General features: G+C 41.4%; 1 protein-coding gene across 2 annotated transcripts in view; it reads right to left on the bottom strand.

Moving 5' to 3' along the window:
- Positions 1-19145, bottom strand: part of PRKCB (protein kinase C beta) — a 382389-nt gene that overhangs the window by 122670 nt on the left and 240574 nt on the right. For both annotated transcript variants that reach the window (XM_045381896.2, XM_045381898.2), the window contains exons 6-7: positions 2625-2781; positions 1275-1409 (exon numbers count right to left, since the gene is read on the bottom strand). In XM_045381896.2, the coding sequence (XP_045237831.1) occupies positions 1275-1409; positions 2625-2781 (292 nt within the window). The remainder of the gene's footprint in view (positions 1-1274; positions 1410-2624; positions 2782-19145) is intronic.

The raw sequence follows: 19145 nt of genomic DNA, 5'->3' as shown, positions 1-19145 counted from the left end.
TTTATCCCAGAGGTCACAACATTTCCAACTTCCCCAGTTACTCCTGCAGATTACATCACTATTGTAGAACCTGAGATTGGCCTTTTGAGATGTCTTTTCAGGCTTTTGCCTTTCTGACTATCAGACTACCCCATCTGGACCTGCCTACCAGTTCTGTGGCCCCACCCAGAAGTGGACTCAGCGCACGAGGACCACATCTCACACCCCTATTACTGCATCCCCAACCAGTCAGCAGCACCCATTCCCTAGCCACCCTACGCCTTGCCAAACTATCTTTGAAGAGCCCTAGCTTCCAAATTTTTAGGGAGGCTGATCTGAGTCATAAAAAAACTCTGTTCTCCCATTTAGCTGGCTCTATGTGTGTAAAACTCTTTCCCTATTGCAATCCTCCTGTCTTGATAAATCGGCTCTGTCTGGGCAGCAGGCACAAAGAAGCCACTGGGCAGTTACAGTCGCATCATATAGTTTAGTAAAGTGGGCCAGATGTAATAAAATAGGGAGTGGTGAGGACGGTGACAAATAGAAAATCCGTGTCCTGGCTAAAGGGGGCATTAACTATTCAACTGTTCTCAATTGTTGTCTTCTACTCCCAGATTTTTAAAATGCTAGAACTAATTCCCTTCCTCCCTCCCTCCCTCCCTCTCTCTGTCCCTCCCTCCGTTCCCCCCTTCCTTCCTTCCTGCTTTCCCTCTTTCTTCTTCCTTTCCTTCCCTTTCCCTTCTTCCTTCTTCTTCCTTCCTCCTTCTTCCTTCTCTCTCTTTCTTTCTCTCTTTCTCTCTCTCTCTCTCTCTTTCTCTCTTTCTCCTCACTCTGTCACCCAGGCTGGAGTGCAGTGGCTCAATCTCTGACCAACTTGCTCACTACACAACCTCCACCTCCAGGGTTCAAGTGATCCTCCCATCTCAGCCTCTCGAGTGCCTGGGACTACAGGCACACACCGCCACGCCCAGCTAATTTTTCATGTTTTTGGTAGAGATGTGGTTTCACCATGTTGCCCAGGCTGGTCTTGAACTCCTGAGCTCAAGTGATACACCTGCCTTGGCCTCCCAGAGTGCTGGAATTACAGGTGTGAGACACCACACCTGGCCTCTTTCTTTGTTGTTTTTAGTACAAGGACCAAACAAAACATATCTGCGAGGCAGATCCAATCAACCAGACTTCACTTTGGGACTCTGCTTTACCATTTCAATTTTTGGAGAAAAAGGAAAACATACTTGATCCCGTGTTTGATGGAGCAAGCTGTATGGCAGCTTTCAAAGCAAAATCTTACTTACCAGCCATCAACACTGGCTTTCTGAAGTTCAGAAATCCCAAAGGACAAAGATCCCATGAAGTCATTCCTGCTGGTCAAATCCCAATCCCAAATCTCTACTGACAGTCTTCTGTCTTTGTCCGATTCTTTCAGCTGACTGCATAGAGAAAAAGACAAGACATCAGTGGAAGTCGTAGTAATTTTTCAAGCAGAAGAAATGTACAAGAGGACAAGACTTGGAGGTAGAAATTTTTAAAGATTCCAAGCTGCTGAAAGAAACATATTCAGTTTCCATCCCAGGCTAGCTCTCCAGGGAGTCAGAGCTTTTTCTGTTTGACAGCCTGTGGCTTAAACAGGCAGAGGCCCTAGATTGGCTATGACAAGAACAGTTCTAACTACTTTTGTTATCTTATGTCTTAATAGGGTTCAGGATATTCAGGAGTTCCTATTGCCTATAAGAAATACAGGTATCAGTTGCATAACTGGGTGTGTATGATTTCTATCTGCACACAGGTGGGTTGAGAATGAGGCTGAGGAAATGTACGGAGAAAAATCCTGGGGAAATTGCCTGTTCTGAGACACGTCCTTGACTGAGGCTGAGAAAGGGCCCAGCTTTGCCCTGAGAGAGGGAAGAGGAGACAGGACAAGGAACCGTGCTTCTAGCTGGTAGCTAAAAAAGTATGACCTCTAAAGTCAGACTGCCGGAAGCTGAATTCCACTCCACTCCATATTTGCTATGGGACTTTGGCATACTCTTTTAACCTCTATAAACCCTATTGCTACATTGGGAATAGAATGAGTCGATAAAGGCAGATCGCTTAACCCAGTGTTTGTCACACATCATGTATGCTCAGTGAATTGGCTGTTATAACTAACTCCTGATGCCTAGATGTATAAGAAATAGACTCCCAGATTCTTGGAGCCCTGGCCAGCGAAGATCCTCAAGGGAGGCTGGTGGAGATGTCCCAGCAGGCTGCAAGCCAAGCATCATCCATAAACCCAGCTCTAGAGAAGCTGTCACCACACCCTGTAGGTTATGTCCCCCTGTTTCCTGAGCCCCATCATTTCTCCCACAACTTGCCTTCACTTAGCAACACATCACACCATTTCCTATCCTACCCACTCCCCCACACCACAGGCATTCTCATCTCTATTAAAAAAAAATAGCTCTAATTTTTTTCTTGGCTCACAACACAAAATTGCAGATGGAAGAGAAGGGAGGGAAAGAGAGGAATGAGGGAGGGAGAAGACAGAGACGGAGGGAGGTAGGGAAGGAAGGAAACAGAAGCTAAAGGAGGAGGAACTCCCTGATCTCAGGTGGCCCATAATCCAACCTCCACCACCCATGCTCACTGCAGTCGTTTCCACTTACAATCTAAATGTCTCGTTCCACTCAGGGTTGAGGGAGCATTTGATGGTTTTGGTCTTCTGTTTGCTCTCACTTTTGGGATCAGGAATCAGTTTCAGTTTTACGTAGGGATCTGACAGGCCATTGGGGTCCATAGGTACAAGGTTTTTAGCATCTCTTACTGAAAAAGAAAAAGCAGTTTTTACCTTAATACTGTCCAACATGTTTAAGCACCAAGCAGTGACGGCTGCAGAACTTGTGGAAGGTTCTTTGGCATCACACTTGTTTAGTGAGAAATTTAATTTTATTAACATCCATAGCTGAAGCAGCACACAAAACGAGATGGGCTGATAAGATGTCAACTCTGTTCTGTGTTGGTTAAAAATGGATTTCCGACTTTCACACAGCTCTTCCCATACCAAGATTAACTGTAAGTTTTCTAAGCTTATTTTCCACAAAGCCCACAGGAAAGGCTGGCTTCTTTCGTTTAGCATAAGGTTTTCAAAGTTCACCACACTATAGCATGTATCGGCCCTTCATTTTTTTGCATGACTGAATAATATTCCATCGTACAGATATCCCACATTTTGTTTATCCATTCAGCAGCTGATCCACAGTTGGGCTGTTTCCACTTTTTGGCTGTTGTGAATACGGCTGCTATGAACATTTGTATACCCCAGCACAAAAAGTCACATATTGTATGATTCCATTTACATGAAACATTCCAAACAGGTAAATCCATAGAAACAGCAAGTAGACTACTATTAATAGTTGCCAGGGGCTGGAGGGAAAGGGAAATGGGGAGTGACTGCTTAATGAATACAGGGTTTCTTTTAGAGGTGATGAAAATTTCTGAGAACTAGATAGAGATGATGGTTGTCCAACACTGTGAATATTCTATAAATGTCACTGAATTGTACATTTAAAAACAGTTAATGATTAATTTATGTTATGTCAATTTTACCTCCATTCAAAAAGAAAAAGCTAAAAAAGAAAGGAAGAATTAGCCTCTAAACCAAGGTACACCTATTATCCACGTATCACCCATAACTAGCACCCAGACAGCCCATAGAGAGAAGGTTGGGAAAATGTCAAAAGGGTTAGAACTTAGCTCTACCCTGAGTCCAGAACACCAAGGTAAAGGAGGCTATAAGGCTAACATGGTGAAACCCTGTCTCTACTAAAAATAAAAAAAAAAAAGCTATGCATGGTGGCAGGCGCCTGTGGTCCCAGCCTGCCCAGAGGCTGAGGCAGGAGAATGGTGTGAACCCAGGAGGCAGAGCTTACAGTGAGCCGAGATTGTGCCACTGCACTCCAGCCTGGGTGACAGAGCGAGACTCCATCAAAAAAAAAAAAAAAAAGGTTGAACTTAGAGGAGAAAAGGAGGCAGAGAATCAGCAGTGAAGATGCAACTGGCCATAGAAAGGATGAGGGAGACTAAATCATCAGCCTGGAGACACAGGAAGTAGTTAATTAGGAATCAATTCAGAAACTAGTAATGCAGGTAGTCAATGGAAGGAGACTAGAAAATGACAATTGTATAGCTCTTAAGGATACAATGTCAATCATCTCACTTACAGTAGAACAATCCACAGTAATATATTCAATCCAAATTGACTAACTATCTGCTAAAAGGTGAATACATAATGACTCCTATCAGGAATGCAAAGATGGCTCAACCTTAGGAAATCTATTTTCAATATATTCATCATATTTGTAGATCAAAGAAGAAAACCACAAGACCATTGCAGTTATCTAGAAACAGCAGAGAATTTTATTAACAGGATAAAGGCTATCTGCAATAACAGCACCATGGTTCATGATAAATGCAATTCCATTAAAGTAAGGAATAAGACAAAGGTACCCACTACCATAGCCATTATTCAATACTTTTTTTTCTTGAGTTCCACAAGTACAGTAAGAAATAAAGAGTTACCCTCTAAACCAAGATGCACCTACTATCCATGTATCACCCATAACCTGCACCCAGACAGCCCATAGGGAAAAGGCTGGAAAAACATCCACAGCATAAATAAAACCAGAAATTTTGTAAATTCAAGATGACAAGAAAAACAGATTAGAAGGAAGAATATTGGAAAGTAGGAGAGAAAGCACCCCCTCACTTCCTGCAACCTTTGCTCACCCCCAATCATAGTCATCTCCTCCCATGGTCATGCTCTGGAGCCTATTATCCCAGAAATTATACCACTTTCTCAATCTCAGTTTCAAGTACCCTACTGTCTTACACCAATTTCTATTTTTCCAGTTCATTAGCTCTATTATTCTACTGCAATAAATCTTCCCCTATTCATCAGTCCATTCTCCACCAATCAGTCCCTTGAACCCAACACACTCTCTTGATTTCCCTATTCCCTCTTGCTTTTACTCCATTCATCCCCAGATTCGATTTTATGGTGCATTTTAGCTGTTCCCTTGGAAAGACCCTCAACTCCCTTGTCCCTCTTTCTTTTTATTTTACTTATCTCACAATACCCCAGCCCTACTTAAATTCAAATACCTGTCCTTTCTTACTGCGTCCTTTTCCTACACTCAAACAGCTGACCATTGCTGGAAAAAAAATAAGACTGACTTCCCTAAAATCATACAACTAGTAAGAGGTTGTGACCGAATAAATGAGATGGGAGAAGCATTGAATTGGCTACCAGGATGCAAGCTGTAACTTATTCTGTGCTGACATTTTTTCTGCACTCCAGCAATATGGCACTGTCTTCTATTTTTCCACAGGCTGAATTCATCTTCCATCTCAGCTTGCAAGCTACATCTCATTTTTATACCAAAAGCAAGATGTTGACCTTGATCAGTTAAGTTCAACAAGCAAGTCCCTATTAAGTGCTAAGCATTCTGCTAGGCTCTGGGGATATAGGGGTCAAAATAAAACGTTAATGTTTTCCCCAGGACAGACCATATGGTGTCATGGACACAGGACTACAAGATCCCAGGGTCCACATCTTACCAAGCAGTTACATCACACATATGAACCTCAATTTCTTGATCAATAAAATAAGGTTGTTACAAGAGTAAAACTGTACAAAGAATATACATGTTTAGCACAGAACCCGGAACTTAGAAAATACTTCAATAAATGTTAACTGTTATATATTACTGCTATTTCGTTATTATTCTTATTCATATTCATTGCCCTCTTTCACTACGTTTTTGGTGTGTGTGCGTGTGTGTGTGTGTGTGTGTGAGAGAGAGAGAGACAGGGCCTCACTTTGTCACCCAGGCTGGAGTGCAGTGGCATGATCATGGCTCACTGCAGCCTCAACCTCCTGGGCTCAAGTGATCCTCCCACCTCAGCCTTCCAAGTAGCTAGGACTACAGGTGCTTGCCAACCCATGCCTAACTAATTTTTTAAAAAATTTTTTGTAGAGGTGGGGGTCTCTTCATGTTGCCCAGACTGGTTTCAAACTCCTGAATGCAAATGATCCTCCGGCCTTGGTCTCCCAAAGTGCTGGGATTACAAGTGTGAGCCACTGTGCCTTGCCTATTTGTCTACTTTTATTATTAAGACTTAACCATTTCCAAATGGACTGACTTCAAATGGAACAATTTGTGGTTTTCTTCTTAACAATGTATTTGATGTTTACTTGAACCCTTCCACAGGAGAGCTTCTTGTGCATAAAAATTATTCAGAGGACTCATGAGACACAGATCTCTGGCATCCACCCCCACAGATAGATTCTGATTCCCTAAGTCTGCAGTGAAACCTGTCCATATGCTTTTCTAACACGTTTCCATGTGATGCTGATGCTGCCAGTCTATAAGACACGCATTAAGTAACATTGTTCTGGAGAATAATAATTTCTCAAAATAACCATGCATTTTCCCCATAGAATGTAATATCCAACTGTTACTTTCATTTCTTGAGCCTTCCAAGGAAAATAACATGTACCAGTTTCTAGGCTGGGATCTTGAAGTGACACATCTATCACATAGTGAGCTGCACGCACACAGGATTGAGATACTCAGAAGCGCCAGAAGTTTGTCTGTCAGGTTGATTGACAACACAGAGGCAAGAGGAAACAGCTCATCTTTCTTCTCCCTGGCAAGGCCACTCCCCCTCCTCCGCCCCAGTCTTAAGAACTGACACCACAAGGATAGTCACTGGAAAAAGATCTTCTATCGTAAGGTAAAGGAATTTACAGCTCTTTTAGAGTGCTCTTTGCTGGACAAGAGTGTTGTATTTTGAAGCTGTCAATCTCAAGACTCGTGGTTTAAGAGTAATTTTTTTTTTTTTTTTGAGACAGCGTCTCGCTGGAGTGCAGTGGCGTAATCACAGCTCACTGCAGCCTTGATCTCCTGTGCTCAAGCAATGCTACCACCTCAGCCCCCTGAATAGCTGGGACTACAGGCAAGTGCCACTACACCCAGCTAACCTTTAAAAAATTTTTGTAGAGATGGGGTCTCACTATGTTACCCAGGCTGGTCTCAAACTCCTGGCCACGAGCGATCCTCCCACTTTGGCCTCCCAAAGTGCTGGGATTACAGGTGTGAGCCACTGTGTGCTGCCAAAAATGCCCTTTTCTTGGGCATCTAATCGTCGCAGAGCCAAACATTACTCACTGAGGCATGACTCCACCTCTTCCCTCACCCTTATAGGTCCTTTCTTCTACTTTCGTCCTTTTGAGCTTATTCTCTACCAAAGGGGCCAAAACATTCCGTGGAACGGAATGCCATGGAATGGATCCTGAGACTGCTGGCATTCACATCTCCAAGAGCTCTGGCTACTAAAATCACTCTATCATGAGCAGTTGACAGTAGCTGCAGGCTAAGATCCAAAGGGCTGTCCCTCCTGAAGCGTTTCAAAGTTGAGTCGTGTTTCCCAGCAGCAAGAGAGCCGCATATGTATCGCGGAAGCAAATCTCTCTAGACCACACTTGGCGAGACCGACTTTGATTTTTCTTGATAAATGTTTCTTTACTATCTTTGTTGAAACCCAGCCAGCCCAGATGGTACCAAATGCTTCACACAAAGCAGAAATAGCAAACGTCCCCACTGGTGGAAGTTTGCTAAGTGTACAGGAGAAGCGTGTCCTGGTCCAGAGAACGCTGTTTGCCCTGGGCGTGGGGCTCTGGGTGCGGGGTGAGGTCTGCCTGTTTCCATCTACGGGTCTTTAGAGCAAGCGAGGCCTCTGTATTCTGGTCCAAGTTCCCTAAGACAGCACTGAATCCATAAAAATATAGCATGCATGTTAACTATTTTCCCAAGAATTGTTCTTCACCAAGAACTTCCTTAATTGTTTTTTCTTTCTAAGAAGATACAATTATCTGTCAGAAAACTCGGAATAATTGTGCTGCTTTCATACCCTGATCCCACATTATGTGAATCAGGAGCATCTCTTATTTAACTCCTTTTAAAGGAACTTTCCTCAGCATTATGAGCCTTGCTTTGTCCTCACTGTGTGTCCTCAAAACAGTAATTCGTTCCAATAAAGGATTTATTAAGGAAAAAAAAAGAACATTAATCCAAAGTAATATCCACTAACATTCAGCCTGAGGATGTGCGCAATGATAAAAGTAGGAAATAATCTGAGTGCCCATCAATGGGGGCAGCAGTAAATAATTTATGGTGCATTCATACTTTGACGTACTTTGCCCATGCTGATAACATTGGGCTATCTATATGCAGAAACGTGTTGAAAAAAGCAAAATGAAGCACGTTGAAAAAAGAAGATGAGGGCAATATACTGCCTCTTTGTTTAAGAAAAAGGTGTGAAGGCATTAGTGGTTCAATTAGTGAAATCTGGAGCTGAACTGTCAGATAATAGCATTGGGTCAATGTTGCATTTCCTCATTTGAATAAATGTGCTAAGAATATTCTTGTTCTCGGGAAACACAAACTGAAGTATTTCGAGATAAGTGGAAACCATGACCCCAACTTACTCTCAAATAGATCAGAAAAAGAATGTGCACATACATAAAAATATATTAGTAGAGAAAATGTTAAATCAAATGGGGCAAAATATAAACAATTAGCACATGAGGTAAAGAGTATATAGAAGTTTCTTTTATTGTTATTGCCAAGTTCTGTCATTTTGAGATTATGTCAGAATAAAAAATTTTTAAAGGCCCTCCAAATATTTAAAAGGTACAGTAAAATGCATTTTCTACAAGGTCATATATGAATGTAAATCTGTAGAAAAGAGTCTGAAAATATATACCCAAAATTGATTTAAAATAATGTCCACCTCTGAGGAACAGGTATAGAAACCTGATGTGAAGGTTGTGAGTAAAGATTTTAGCTTTATCAATCACATTTTAAATATTCGACAAAGAGAATGTATTGTTGTATTAATTGTGTTATTAAAACAACTTATACATTCAGTTGTGCTTTGACAGTTTCCAAGAATCTATTGCCCTGGCTTTCAGAGACCCCATCCTGTTCCTCCAAAGACTTTATAGGGCAATTGGATCTGCAGGGTGATACTTAAAAACTTCTGGTTTGCATTACAGAACACAGAAAATGAGCTCCGTGGTGAATAGCACACAGACCCAGGATAACCTCATTGAGGTCAGCTGGACATCCTCAGCACAGGCCCTAACCAGGGTTGGAGGGAGAGACTAAACAGGTGAATCATTTCAGAGCCATCAACCTATTTTCACTGTCCTGCCCTGCCCTGCCCTCTTCTGTTTCAGTTATCTGTTGATGGCTGACAGTTTACCCGGTCCTTTGCTTGAAACCCCCTGCCCTGCCATACCTTCCTGAGTTGGAAGCTTCTTTAGCCTTTTGCTCTACAATCTAGATTTTTGTCCCATCGATTCCTGTTTACTTATTACTTCCTTCTAACCCAAGGTTCTCTGATGCTGTGGCTTTTATGAGCCCTGGAATCCTCAGAAAACCCTTCCCAGCCTCTGTAACTGGCCACGCTGTGTAATCTTCACCTGATACGCTCTGATTACAAAACCAGCAAACGTGGGGTCTTTGGGCAGCCCACATCCAGCATCAAAGTCCTCCCGAGCACATCGTGGTCCCACAGGCTCCTAGAACAGCTGGCTTCCTGTCACTGCTGGCAGTGGTACAGTTATCACACATCTAATTATCTGTGTTGAGACAGACTTCCAGCTGGGACTGTCATGGTGTCTGTCAAGAAGAGAGCCTATCAAGCCACAGCTAGTGAAACAATGGTGGATAGCTAGTGTGGTGAATCAGGAACTAAGTTAGCAATGGCTGGACTTCAGAGTCAGGCAGACACGGTTGTCAATCCTACCTCTGCCATGACTCTCACTAACTGGGTGATCTTACTCAAATGACTTCTCTGAGCCTTGGTCTCCCCACCCCCAAATTCTCACAATCCTACAGACAACTCAAATGGGCTCTTGGATAATAGTGGAGGTGACCATCCATCCCCGCTTGCCCAGAGCAACTTCAATTTAGAACTGTTGTCCTCACACTCTTAAGAGAGTCCAAATTTTAACAATAAATGATAAGACTACCCTAATGATAGAGGATAATAGTATCAAAGTGGAATGTAAGGCACATGACAGAGGCTCAACAAATGTTGATTTCCTTTATCCTCTCAGAGAATTTAGACCAAATTATGTAACAATCAAGATAAATTCCAAGGCTAAAAGAGTACCCCTCCAATGTGATTTTCATACAAATGAATCTTGGAGGAGGTCTGGGAATAATAGACGATGTGAAGTCAAATGTATTGTCCATTCTTCTTACGACCTCCTCTCCACTCCAATCCAGGCATTTGGAGTTTCACCTGGTATGGCATCTCCACTGAACTCTCCAGTGATACTTTATCCTTTTATGTCTCTACTCCCTTTACCGGGTTTTTTTTGGGTTTTTTTTTTTTTTTCCCCACTTCATCAAACCCTCCAGTTCCTCAACTCTTTCCTTTTCTCTGGTCCATCAGTGCATTCTACGGTTTTACTTCCTCCCTACCCCTTCCCATATGGAAAAGTCATTCAGTCACTTCTGACCAGCAGCTTAAATGTCCTTACCTTCCTGTCTCTTCAATATCCTGTGTGCATACTCTCAACCATGAGTGACATTTGCTCTAGAGAGTGTCCCCAGGGGAAAGTTTCACACACAGGGGCTTCATGCCACTATATATCCATGATCTCCAACCACAGTAAGGTTCTGCACACTGCTTGTCAACCCTGTTGGATGTCCCTAGTTAATTTCCCGTTCCTTACGGAAGCAATTTCAAGATTTCAATTCTTGAGGCTTCCATCTGATTCCTACCTCCATCTCACTTATCCATCAATCTTTGGTATTACATGTTTTTGTCATTAATTTCTAGTTCTGTTTTATTTTCATCAGAAAATATGGGCTGAGCAATTTCTGGGGGCATTTTAGAGGGAATTTAATGAGGTTTCCTTAACAAGTTAATATATCACTAATTTTGTGAATACTAGGGAAAAATGTAATTCTTTTATTGAAGGGTTCAGGAATCAAGATAGAGAGGTATTTTATATTCACTCTAATTATATTATTTAAATTATCTATATCCATTTTCTTAACCTCTTTTATCTGTCCAAGACTGACAAAGTATGTTTTTAAAGCCCTTCTGGTATGGTATTTCCGTAAATTTCTCCTTTCATTTCTAGTTTTTGCTTTATGCATTTGACTCTAGGTTCATGATTACTTTTTACCCCCAGACTTTACTTACCATAATTAAAAGACTCATTTTCTATAGTATATTATATATTTGTCCTGAACTCTGCTTTGAATACAGTATAGGTGCTTTTCCATTTGCTCTGGTCTTTTCTCTAAGAATATCTAACACCCATTTACCCATGGATAAATGTTATTTGTTCTCTACATCTGTCATTTATTTAGTGGTTATATTTAATTATTTGTCCCTTTCCCATGCCATCCGCATTGGGAGCACTCCTTAAGTTTGTTTCCATATTACTTATCACATTTTCTGCAGCAGGCACTCCTCTATCTACTGCTTCTACATAGGTTGATTTAGTCCGCTGCTTTAAATTACTTTTTAGTATCATTCAGTAACATGATACCCTTTTTCCTTCTGCATTCCTCTTACCCAGTTCCCTCTTCATCTTGACTATTGCCTTCTCTCTCTCTGTTCGTGTGTCTTTTGAGTTTATTTTCTGCCTATAACATTTATTTTGTGTGTTTAATTACATGCAGTAAAATCGACTTTTTGGTGCACAGTCTTGTGCAAAAATTTATACATTTTAATGCATGTATAGATTCATGTAACGAGCACACAATCAGAATACAGAAGAGTTCTATCACCTAGGAAAAATTCCTCATACTTCTCTACAGTCACATCCTCTTCTCATGTTCAGCCCCTGGCAACCACTGATCTGTTTCTCATCACTACAGTTTTATCTTTTCAAGAATAATACCTAAATGGAATCATACAGGAAGAAAACCTTTTGAGATTGCTTTCTCTTTCTCAGCAAAGGGCCTTTGAGGGTCATCCATATTGTTGTGTATATGGATAGTTATTTCTTTTTTATTGCAGAGTAGTATTTTATTGTATGGATGTATCAAGGTTTATCTATTCAACTGTTAAAGAATATTTGAGTGGTTTTCAAATTTTAGTGCTTACAAATAGAGCTGATACACTCACAGGTTCTTGTGTGAGCATAAAGTTTCATTTCTTTAAGATAAATAACTAGTAATGGGATCATTCAGTAATATGCATTTGTTTAGCTTCATAAGAAGCTGCCACACTTTCCCAGAGCGGCTGTACCATTTTGCATTTCCACAGTGATGGATGAGCGCTCCTCTTGTTCTGCATACTCATTAGCACACCATATTGACAGTATTTATTATCATTATCATCATTTTAGCCATTCTAATAAGTGTGCAATGGTATCTCATTGTGGTTTTAATTTACATTTCTCTAATTTCTAGTGATATTGAATATCTTTCCATGAATGTATTGGCCATCCTTGTATTATCTTTGGTAAAATGTTTGTTCAGGTTTTTAGATTACGTTTTAAGTAAGGTTGTCTGCATACGAATGAGTCTGAGAGTTCCGATACAATGAACTGGATACAAGTCCTTTGTCAGATATGTGATTTGCAAATATGTTCTCCTAGTTTATAGTTTGTCTTTTGCAAAACAAAAGTTTTTAAACTTTAATAAGGTACAATTTATCACTTTTTTTCTTTTATGGGTCATGTTTTTAAGTGTCATGTCTAAGAACTCTTTGTATAACTACATAAAGATTTTCTCCTGTGTTTTCTGAAATTTTATACCTTTACATTTTGCTCCATGACCCATTTGGAGTTAATTCTTGTAAAAGGTGTGAGATGGAGGTCAGGTTCACTTTGTTTTCATATGAATGTCTAATCATTCCAATATCATTTGTTGAAAGACTATCCTTTTTCCATTTCATTGTTTTCACACTTTTGTTGAAAATCAATAGGCCGTATTTGTGTGGGTCTATTTCCGGATTCTCTATTGTGTTCCAATGGCTTATATCTATCCTGTCACCAATGTCACATTTGATTACTGAAGCTTTATATAGTAAGACTTAAGATTGGGTACGGTAATTCTTCCAACTTTATTCTTCATCACAAGCATTGTTTTGGCCATTCTGGATTCACTGCCCCTCTATATAAGTTTTAGAAGCACTGTGTCCAAATCTACAAAAAATCCTGTTGGGATTTTGACTTGAATTTCATTAAGTCTACAGATCAATCTGTAAGACTTGCTATCTTTACTCTGCTGAGTCTTCCAATCCACGAACGTGGGTTATCTCTTCATTTATTTAGGTATTCTTTGATTTCTTTCAGTGTTTTGGAATTTTTAGCATATAGATTCTAGACATGTGTTAATTTTTTTTTTTTTTTTTTTTTTTTGAGACGGAGTCTCGCTCTGTCGCCCAGGCTGGAGTGCAGTGGCCGGATCTCAGCTCACTGCAAGCTCCGCCTCCCGGGTTTACGCCATTCTCCTGGCTCAGCCTCCCGAGTAGCTGGGACTACAGGCGCCCGCCACCTCGCCCGGCTAGTTTTGTATTTTTTAGTAGAGACGGGGTTTCACTGGGTTAGCCAGGATGGTCTCGATCCCCTGACCTCGTGATCCGCCCGTCTCGGCCTCCCAAAGTGCTGGGATTACAGGCTTGAGCCACCGCGCCCAGCCGGACATGTGTTAATTTATACCTAAATATTTCCTCTGTTTTGGAGCTGCTGTAAGTAGTATTTTTTAAAATTTTGGTTTCTAGTTGTTAATATATAGAAACACGATTGATTTTTGTGTGTTGACCTTGTATGCTGCAACCTAGCTAAACTCACTCATGATTTCTAGTAATTTCTTGGTAGATTCCTGTGGATTTTCTACATAAACAATACTGTTTTCTGTGTATAGAAACAATTTTGTTTTTTTCCATTCCATTCCATATGTTTTTTATTTTTTATTTTATTATTATTTTTTTGAGACAGAGTCTTGCTCTGTCACCCAGGCTGGAGTGCAGTGGTGCAATCTCAGCTCACTGCAACCTCCGCCTCCCAGGTTCAAGCAATTCTCCTGCCAACTCCGGAGTAGCTGAGACTACAGGCACCTGCCACCACGCCCGGCTAATTTTTGTAATTTTAGTAGATGTGGGGTTTCATCATGTTGGCCAGGCTGGTCTCGAACTCCTGACCTCAAATGATCCACCCACCTCAGCCTCCCAAAGTGCTGGGATTACAGGCGTGTGAATCACCGAGCTGAGCCCCATATGCCTTAAAAATTTTTTTTGTCTTATTGTGCTGGTTATGATATGATGTTGAATAGGACTGGGGAGGGTGAACATTCTAGTTTTGTTTCATAGCTTAATGGGAAAGCATGCACCTTTTCAGCATTAAGTATGTTACAAGTTTTTGGTAGATACTTCTTACTGGGTCAAGAAAGTTCCCTTCTATTTCTCGTGTGCTGAGAACTTTCATCATAAATGAATACTGAATTTTGTCCGATTTTTCTGCATCAATTGATATGTTCATTTTTTTCTTTCTTTAGATATGGTGAATTACATTGGTTGATTTTTTTTATTATTATTAAGCCAGCTTGCATTCTCAGGATAAAACTCATTTGGTTGGAGTATATTTTTCATTTACAGATGGCTGAATTTCATTTGCTAACATTTCAATGAAAATTTTTATATTTATGTTTACAAAGAGTTCTTACACATGACACTAAAAACATGAGCTATAAAAGAAAAAAATGGTAAGCTGTACTTTATTAAAGTTTAAAAACACTTGTTCTGCAAAACACAAACTACGAACAGGAAGCAAATATTTGAGGTATTTGCTTGAAGTTTTCTTGTACTATTTTTGTCTGGTTTTGGTATGAGGGTAATGCTAGCCTTATAAAATCAGTTGAAAAATGTTCCCTTCTCATCTGCTTTTTAGGAGAATCAGTATTATTTCATCTTTAAGTGTTGGTAGAATTTACCAATATAGGCCGGGTGCGGTGGCTAATGCCTGTAATCCCAGCACTCTGGGAGGCCGAGGTGGGCGGATCACAAGGTTAGGAGATCGAGACCGTCCTGACTAACACGGTGAAACCCCATCTCTACTAAAAATACAAAAAATTAGCTGGGTGTTGTGGCGAGCGCCTGTAGTCCCAGCTACTTGGAGGCTGAGGCAGTAGAATGGTGTGAACCCGGGAGGCAGAGCTTGCAGTGAGCCGAGATCGTGCCACTGCACTCCAGCCTGGGCAACAGAGCAAGACTCTGTCTCAAAAAAAACAAACAAAGAAAAAAAGAATTTACCAATATAAATTTCATTTTAAACACTTTTTAACTGGATTCCACAAAATATAATGTGTTACACTTTTATTTTCTTTCAGTTCAAAATATTTTCTTATTTCCCTTGAGACTTCCTCTTTGAACTAAACCATGGATTATTCAGAAGTTTGTTTGTTAGTTTCCATATTTTCCCAGGGGCTCTACTCTTATGATTTTACTTCTACCTAAATACTGACAGCTCCCACCCACACCTCTTTTCTGACCTTTACGACTATATGTACAACTGTCCACTGGCTATCTTGTACTGGATGTCCCATATGTACGTCACACTCAACATGTCCAACAACACTCATTATCCTCCTGCTCCCCTAACACCACCACGTCTCCTCCCTGTCTTTCAATGCCAGTCTTAGTGAGTGTTTAACCATCCATCCAGCTGCCCCAGTAAGAATCTGGAAATCATTCTGGTCTCCTCCCTTTGGTGCAACCTCCAACCATGTGCTGTTTGATCTGCCTCTTTCTCATTTTGTGTACCTGAGTCCCTACTATTCATATCGCTGCCATCTGAACAATAATAAGTGTGCCATAGAATTACTGTGATTATTAAGTTATATTTGAAGCCTGGTATTGTGCTGGGCAGGTGATGAGTGATTCATAAACAGCAGCTGCTCATATGATTGCTGCTTGGCCACTCACTTTTCTTCTCCTGGTGAAATTAAGATCCTCCTCATTGGTTTCCTGCCTCCAGTCTTCTATTGAGCCCTTCCCTTCACTCCCCCACCAAAGTGATCTTTCAAAAGCTGGAAACCGATCACACACTCTCCAAACAAAAATCTTTCATAATTTTAGAAAATCTATTAATAATATGATTCGCTATAAAACTAGGTCAAAGGAGAAAAACTATATAATTATCTAAAAAACTGACGAAAAAGGCAACTGACAAAATTCAATAACCATTCGTCCTTTTAACACTTAGAAAAATAGAAACAAGTGACTGCTTTTCTTGACGTAATAAATATACCAACAGCCTTCATTATGCTTACTGGTAAAACTCTAGAGGCATATCTATTAAGGCCACAATCAAATTAAGAATGCCCACCATCACTATTATAATTTAACATTGTTCTGAAAGTACCAATCAATGCAATTACATTTTTTAAAAGCATTGTATAAGAGGCTTAGATGTTGGAAAAGAGGACACAAAATCAGCTTGGATTGTCTGAATTGTATCTTAGAAAAATTCCCCAAAGATTCTGGCATCTGATTGATACCACTTCTCTGGTTTGTCACCCTGATCAACTGTTTTTCCATTTTTAATCTCTTTGTCATTTCAGTGGGAATTTGGAAGAAGGAGACATTCAATATATGGTTGCAGTTGAACATGAATTACATTTTTAGTTAGAAAAAAAAATGTTACTCTAAATCTGAGAGAAAGAAATCATTGTGTAAAAGCGGGGCTGGTCTTGTGCACATAATTCTTAACAAATTGGAACTGGACACAACGTGGGTGCGCCAAGGTTCAGTCCAGCTGATACTCAGACTTCTGAGAGCTTTGCAACACTGCCAAATGTCACGTGCTTCCGTGTGAAGAGACCACCAAACAGGCTTTGTGTGAGCAACAAGGCTGTTTATTTCACCTGGGTGCAGGCGCACTGAGTCCCAAAAGAGAGTCAGCAAAGGGTGATGGGATTATCATTAGTTCTTACAGGTTTGGGATAGGCGTACAAAGTACCTTCTTAAGAGCAGGGGAGAAAATATCGTATCAGTTAGGGTGGGGCAGGAACAAATCACAATGGTGGAATGTCATCAGTTAAGGCTATTTTCACTTGTTTTGTGGATCTTCAGTTGCTTCAGGCCATCTGGATGTATACGTGCAGGTCACAGGGTATATGATGGTTTAGCTTGGGCTCAGAGGCCTGACACCAAAACCATGCAACTTTTGTGCTCAGTAACTGAGTCCTCCTGGGACCCAGAAGCTTTGAAATCTTGGAGGTTTTATGACCCCCTAAACCCAGTTTAGTGTCAGCTATTTTCGACAGAGGTTTCCCTGGTCGTTCCGGGTCCTACAGTTCCCAGTGTTGCTCCACATTTATTCTGACTCCACACAACCACAAGCCCACAAGTCCAGAGACCATTTCCCTCCACAGGGAAGATCTGGGTTAGTCACCCTTTGAGCTCTCGCAAGCCCAGTCTTTTAATCACTGGCATTCCCCAGAGGTGTCGACAAGGTCACCACTGGATCTCACTGGGGGATGCAGCACTTGCTACTTTACTCACACACAGCAGGGTTTTCAGGGCTTGATGCAGATGGAAGAGGAGCTCTTCAGCCCAGCTTGGAAAAACAAGAGTAAACCTGCGCCCATAAACATCTGTTCCCCTCAGTTTGGTCCTGAAGGTCTTTCTGTCTGCCTAGGACAGATGGTTTGGGAGTCAAGCATCCAATAAGTTAGCTTTATTTCTTGTTTGGAGACCACCTCCTGCCTCAAGTTAAGTGAAAACAAGTAGGGCAGATGGGGTTTACCAATTCCTCACTCACATCCTTGGGACAGGAACTAGGATGGAGTGCCATGGGGCCCCACCCTTGCCTGGGTGCTGAGTAAATGCAGCATGAAGCATGGAGGCAGGAGGTGTTCGACAGCCCCCTCCCCCGCACTGCAGCGGCTGCAGACATGGCTCTGGGTGCTGCTTTGCAATGTGATTATTTCTAAAGATGTGACACAAATACTAACATGGAGTCCCTGGAGCTGCAGAGTTGCTACTTGGCAGCTTAATTTGGACATTCAATCAAAACTGTCTGTCGGCAGCTCTGCACAGCCCAAGCAGCATAGGGCCAGAAGCCCCGCAATCTGCTCAGTGAGAACGCTAAGTGATGGGTTTAATTTTCAGAAGCTTGAGACAAAAACCTTCCCAGCTCTGAGGAAGGCGGGTTTACCTCCCTTCTCTAGAGAAACAGTGCATATTTTCTCATCTCTTCAATAGGGTCCCTGCTTTGATAGAAGAGCCCTGTCTATATTAACCACATCACTGAATCATGGAATTCAAAGGACTTTTAAAAACTCAGAGGCACATTGTCAGACGATGATCCTCAGTCAGTCAGGGAAAAGGCTACCATTTGAAGACAAGTTTCCTGTTTCTTCTACTGTTGTTCAGGGATGAAGGGAGAAGAAAATATCTGTTAGAAGAGGTCCCAGCAGTTGAATGCTTCCTCCTTTCATTGTCAAACATCCTCAGTCACACAGAAGCACTAAAAGGGAGTGCTGGATACATTTATCCTAAACGGATATACAATTACATGGCTAGATGGGCTGGGTGCGTGGATGGATGAATGGGTTAGACGGATGAATGTATGGATGAATGTATGAGTTGGATGGATGGATGGATGGATGGATGGATGGATGGAGAGATGAATGCATATGTGGATGGATGGATGGGTTAGACAGATGGATGAATGTATGAGTTGGATGGATGGATGAATGGAGAGATGAATGCATGGGTGGATGGATGGATGGGTTAAGTGGGTGAATGAGTAAAGTAATGGGTCTTAACCAACTTGAAGGAAACTGGCATCCTTTCCACTTTCTTTTTACCATAATTTTACCAAACTATCCATATCTCAAGGCATCTACTGAATCTGCCCCATCCCACATCCCTCCATTATTCACCACTGTAGACACACACACACACACACACACACACATCTTCAAAATACTTCCAAATGGCACAGCCCAAACACAAGCTAACCAGTACTGATGCTGTGCTCAGTATTGGAACAGGGTCCTCCAGGCCCCCTGATATTCCCAGGTGCTAACTTTACTTGCCAGGCTGTGGGGAGGTCCGAGAGGGATCCCAGGGGAGGAGCTGGG

The sequence above is a fragment of the Macaca fascicularis genome, chromosome 20, assembly GCF_037993035.2.
Source record: "Macaca fascicularis isolate 582-1 chromosome 20, T2T-MFA8v1.1".
Lineage (NCBI taxonomy): Eukaryota > Metazoa > Chordata > Mammalia > Primates > Cercopithecidae > Macaca > Macaca fascicularis.
This window is presented reverse-complemented; position numbering and strand designations above follow the sequence as displayed.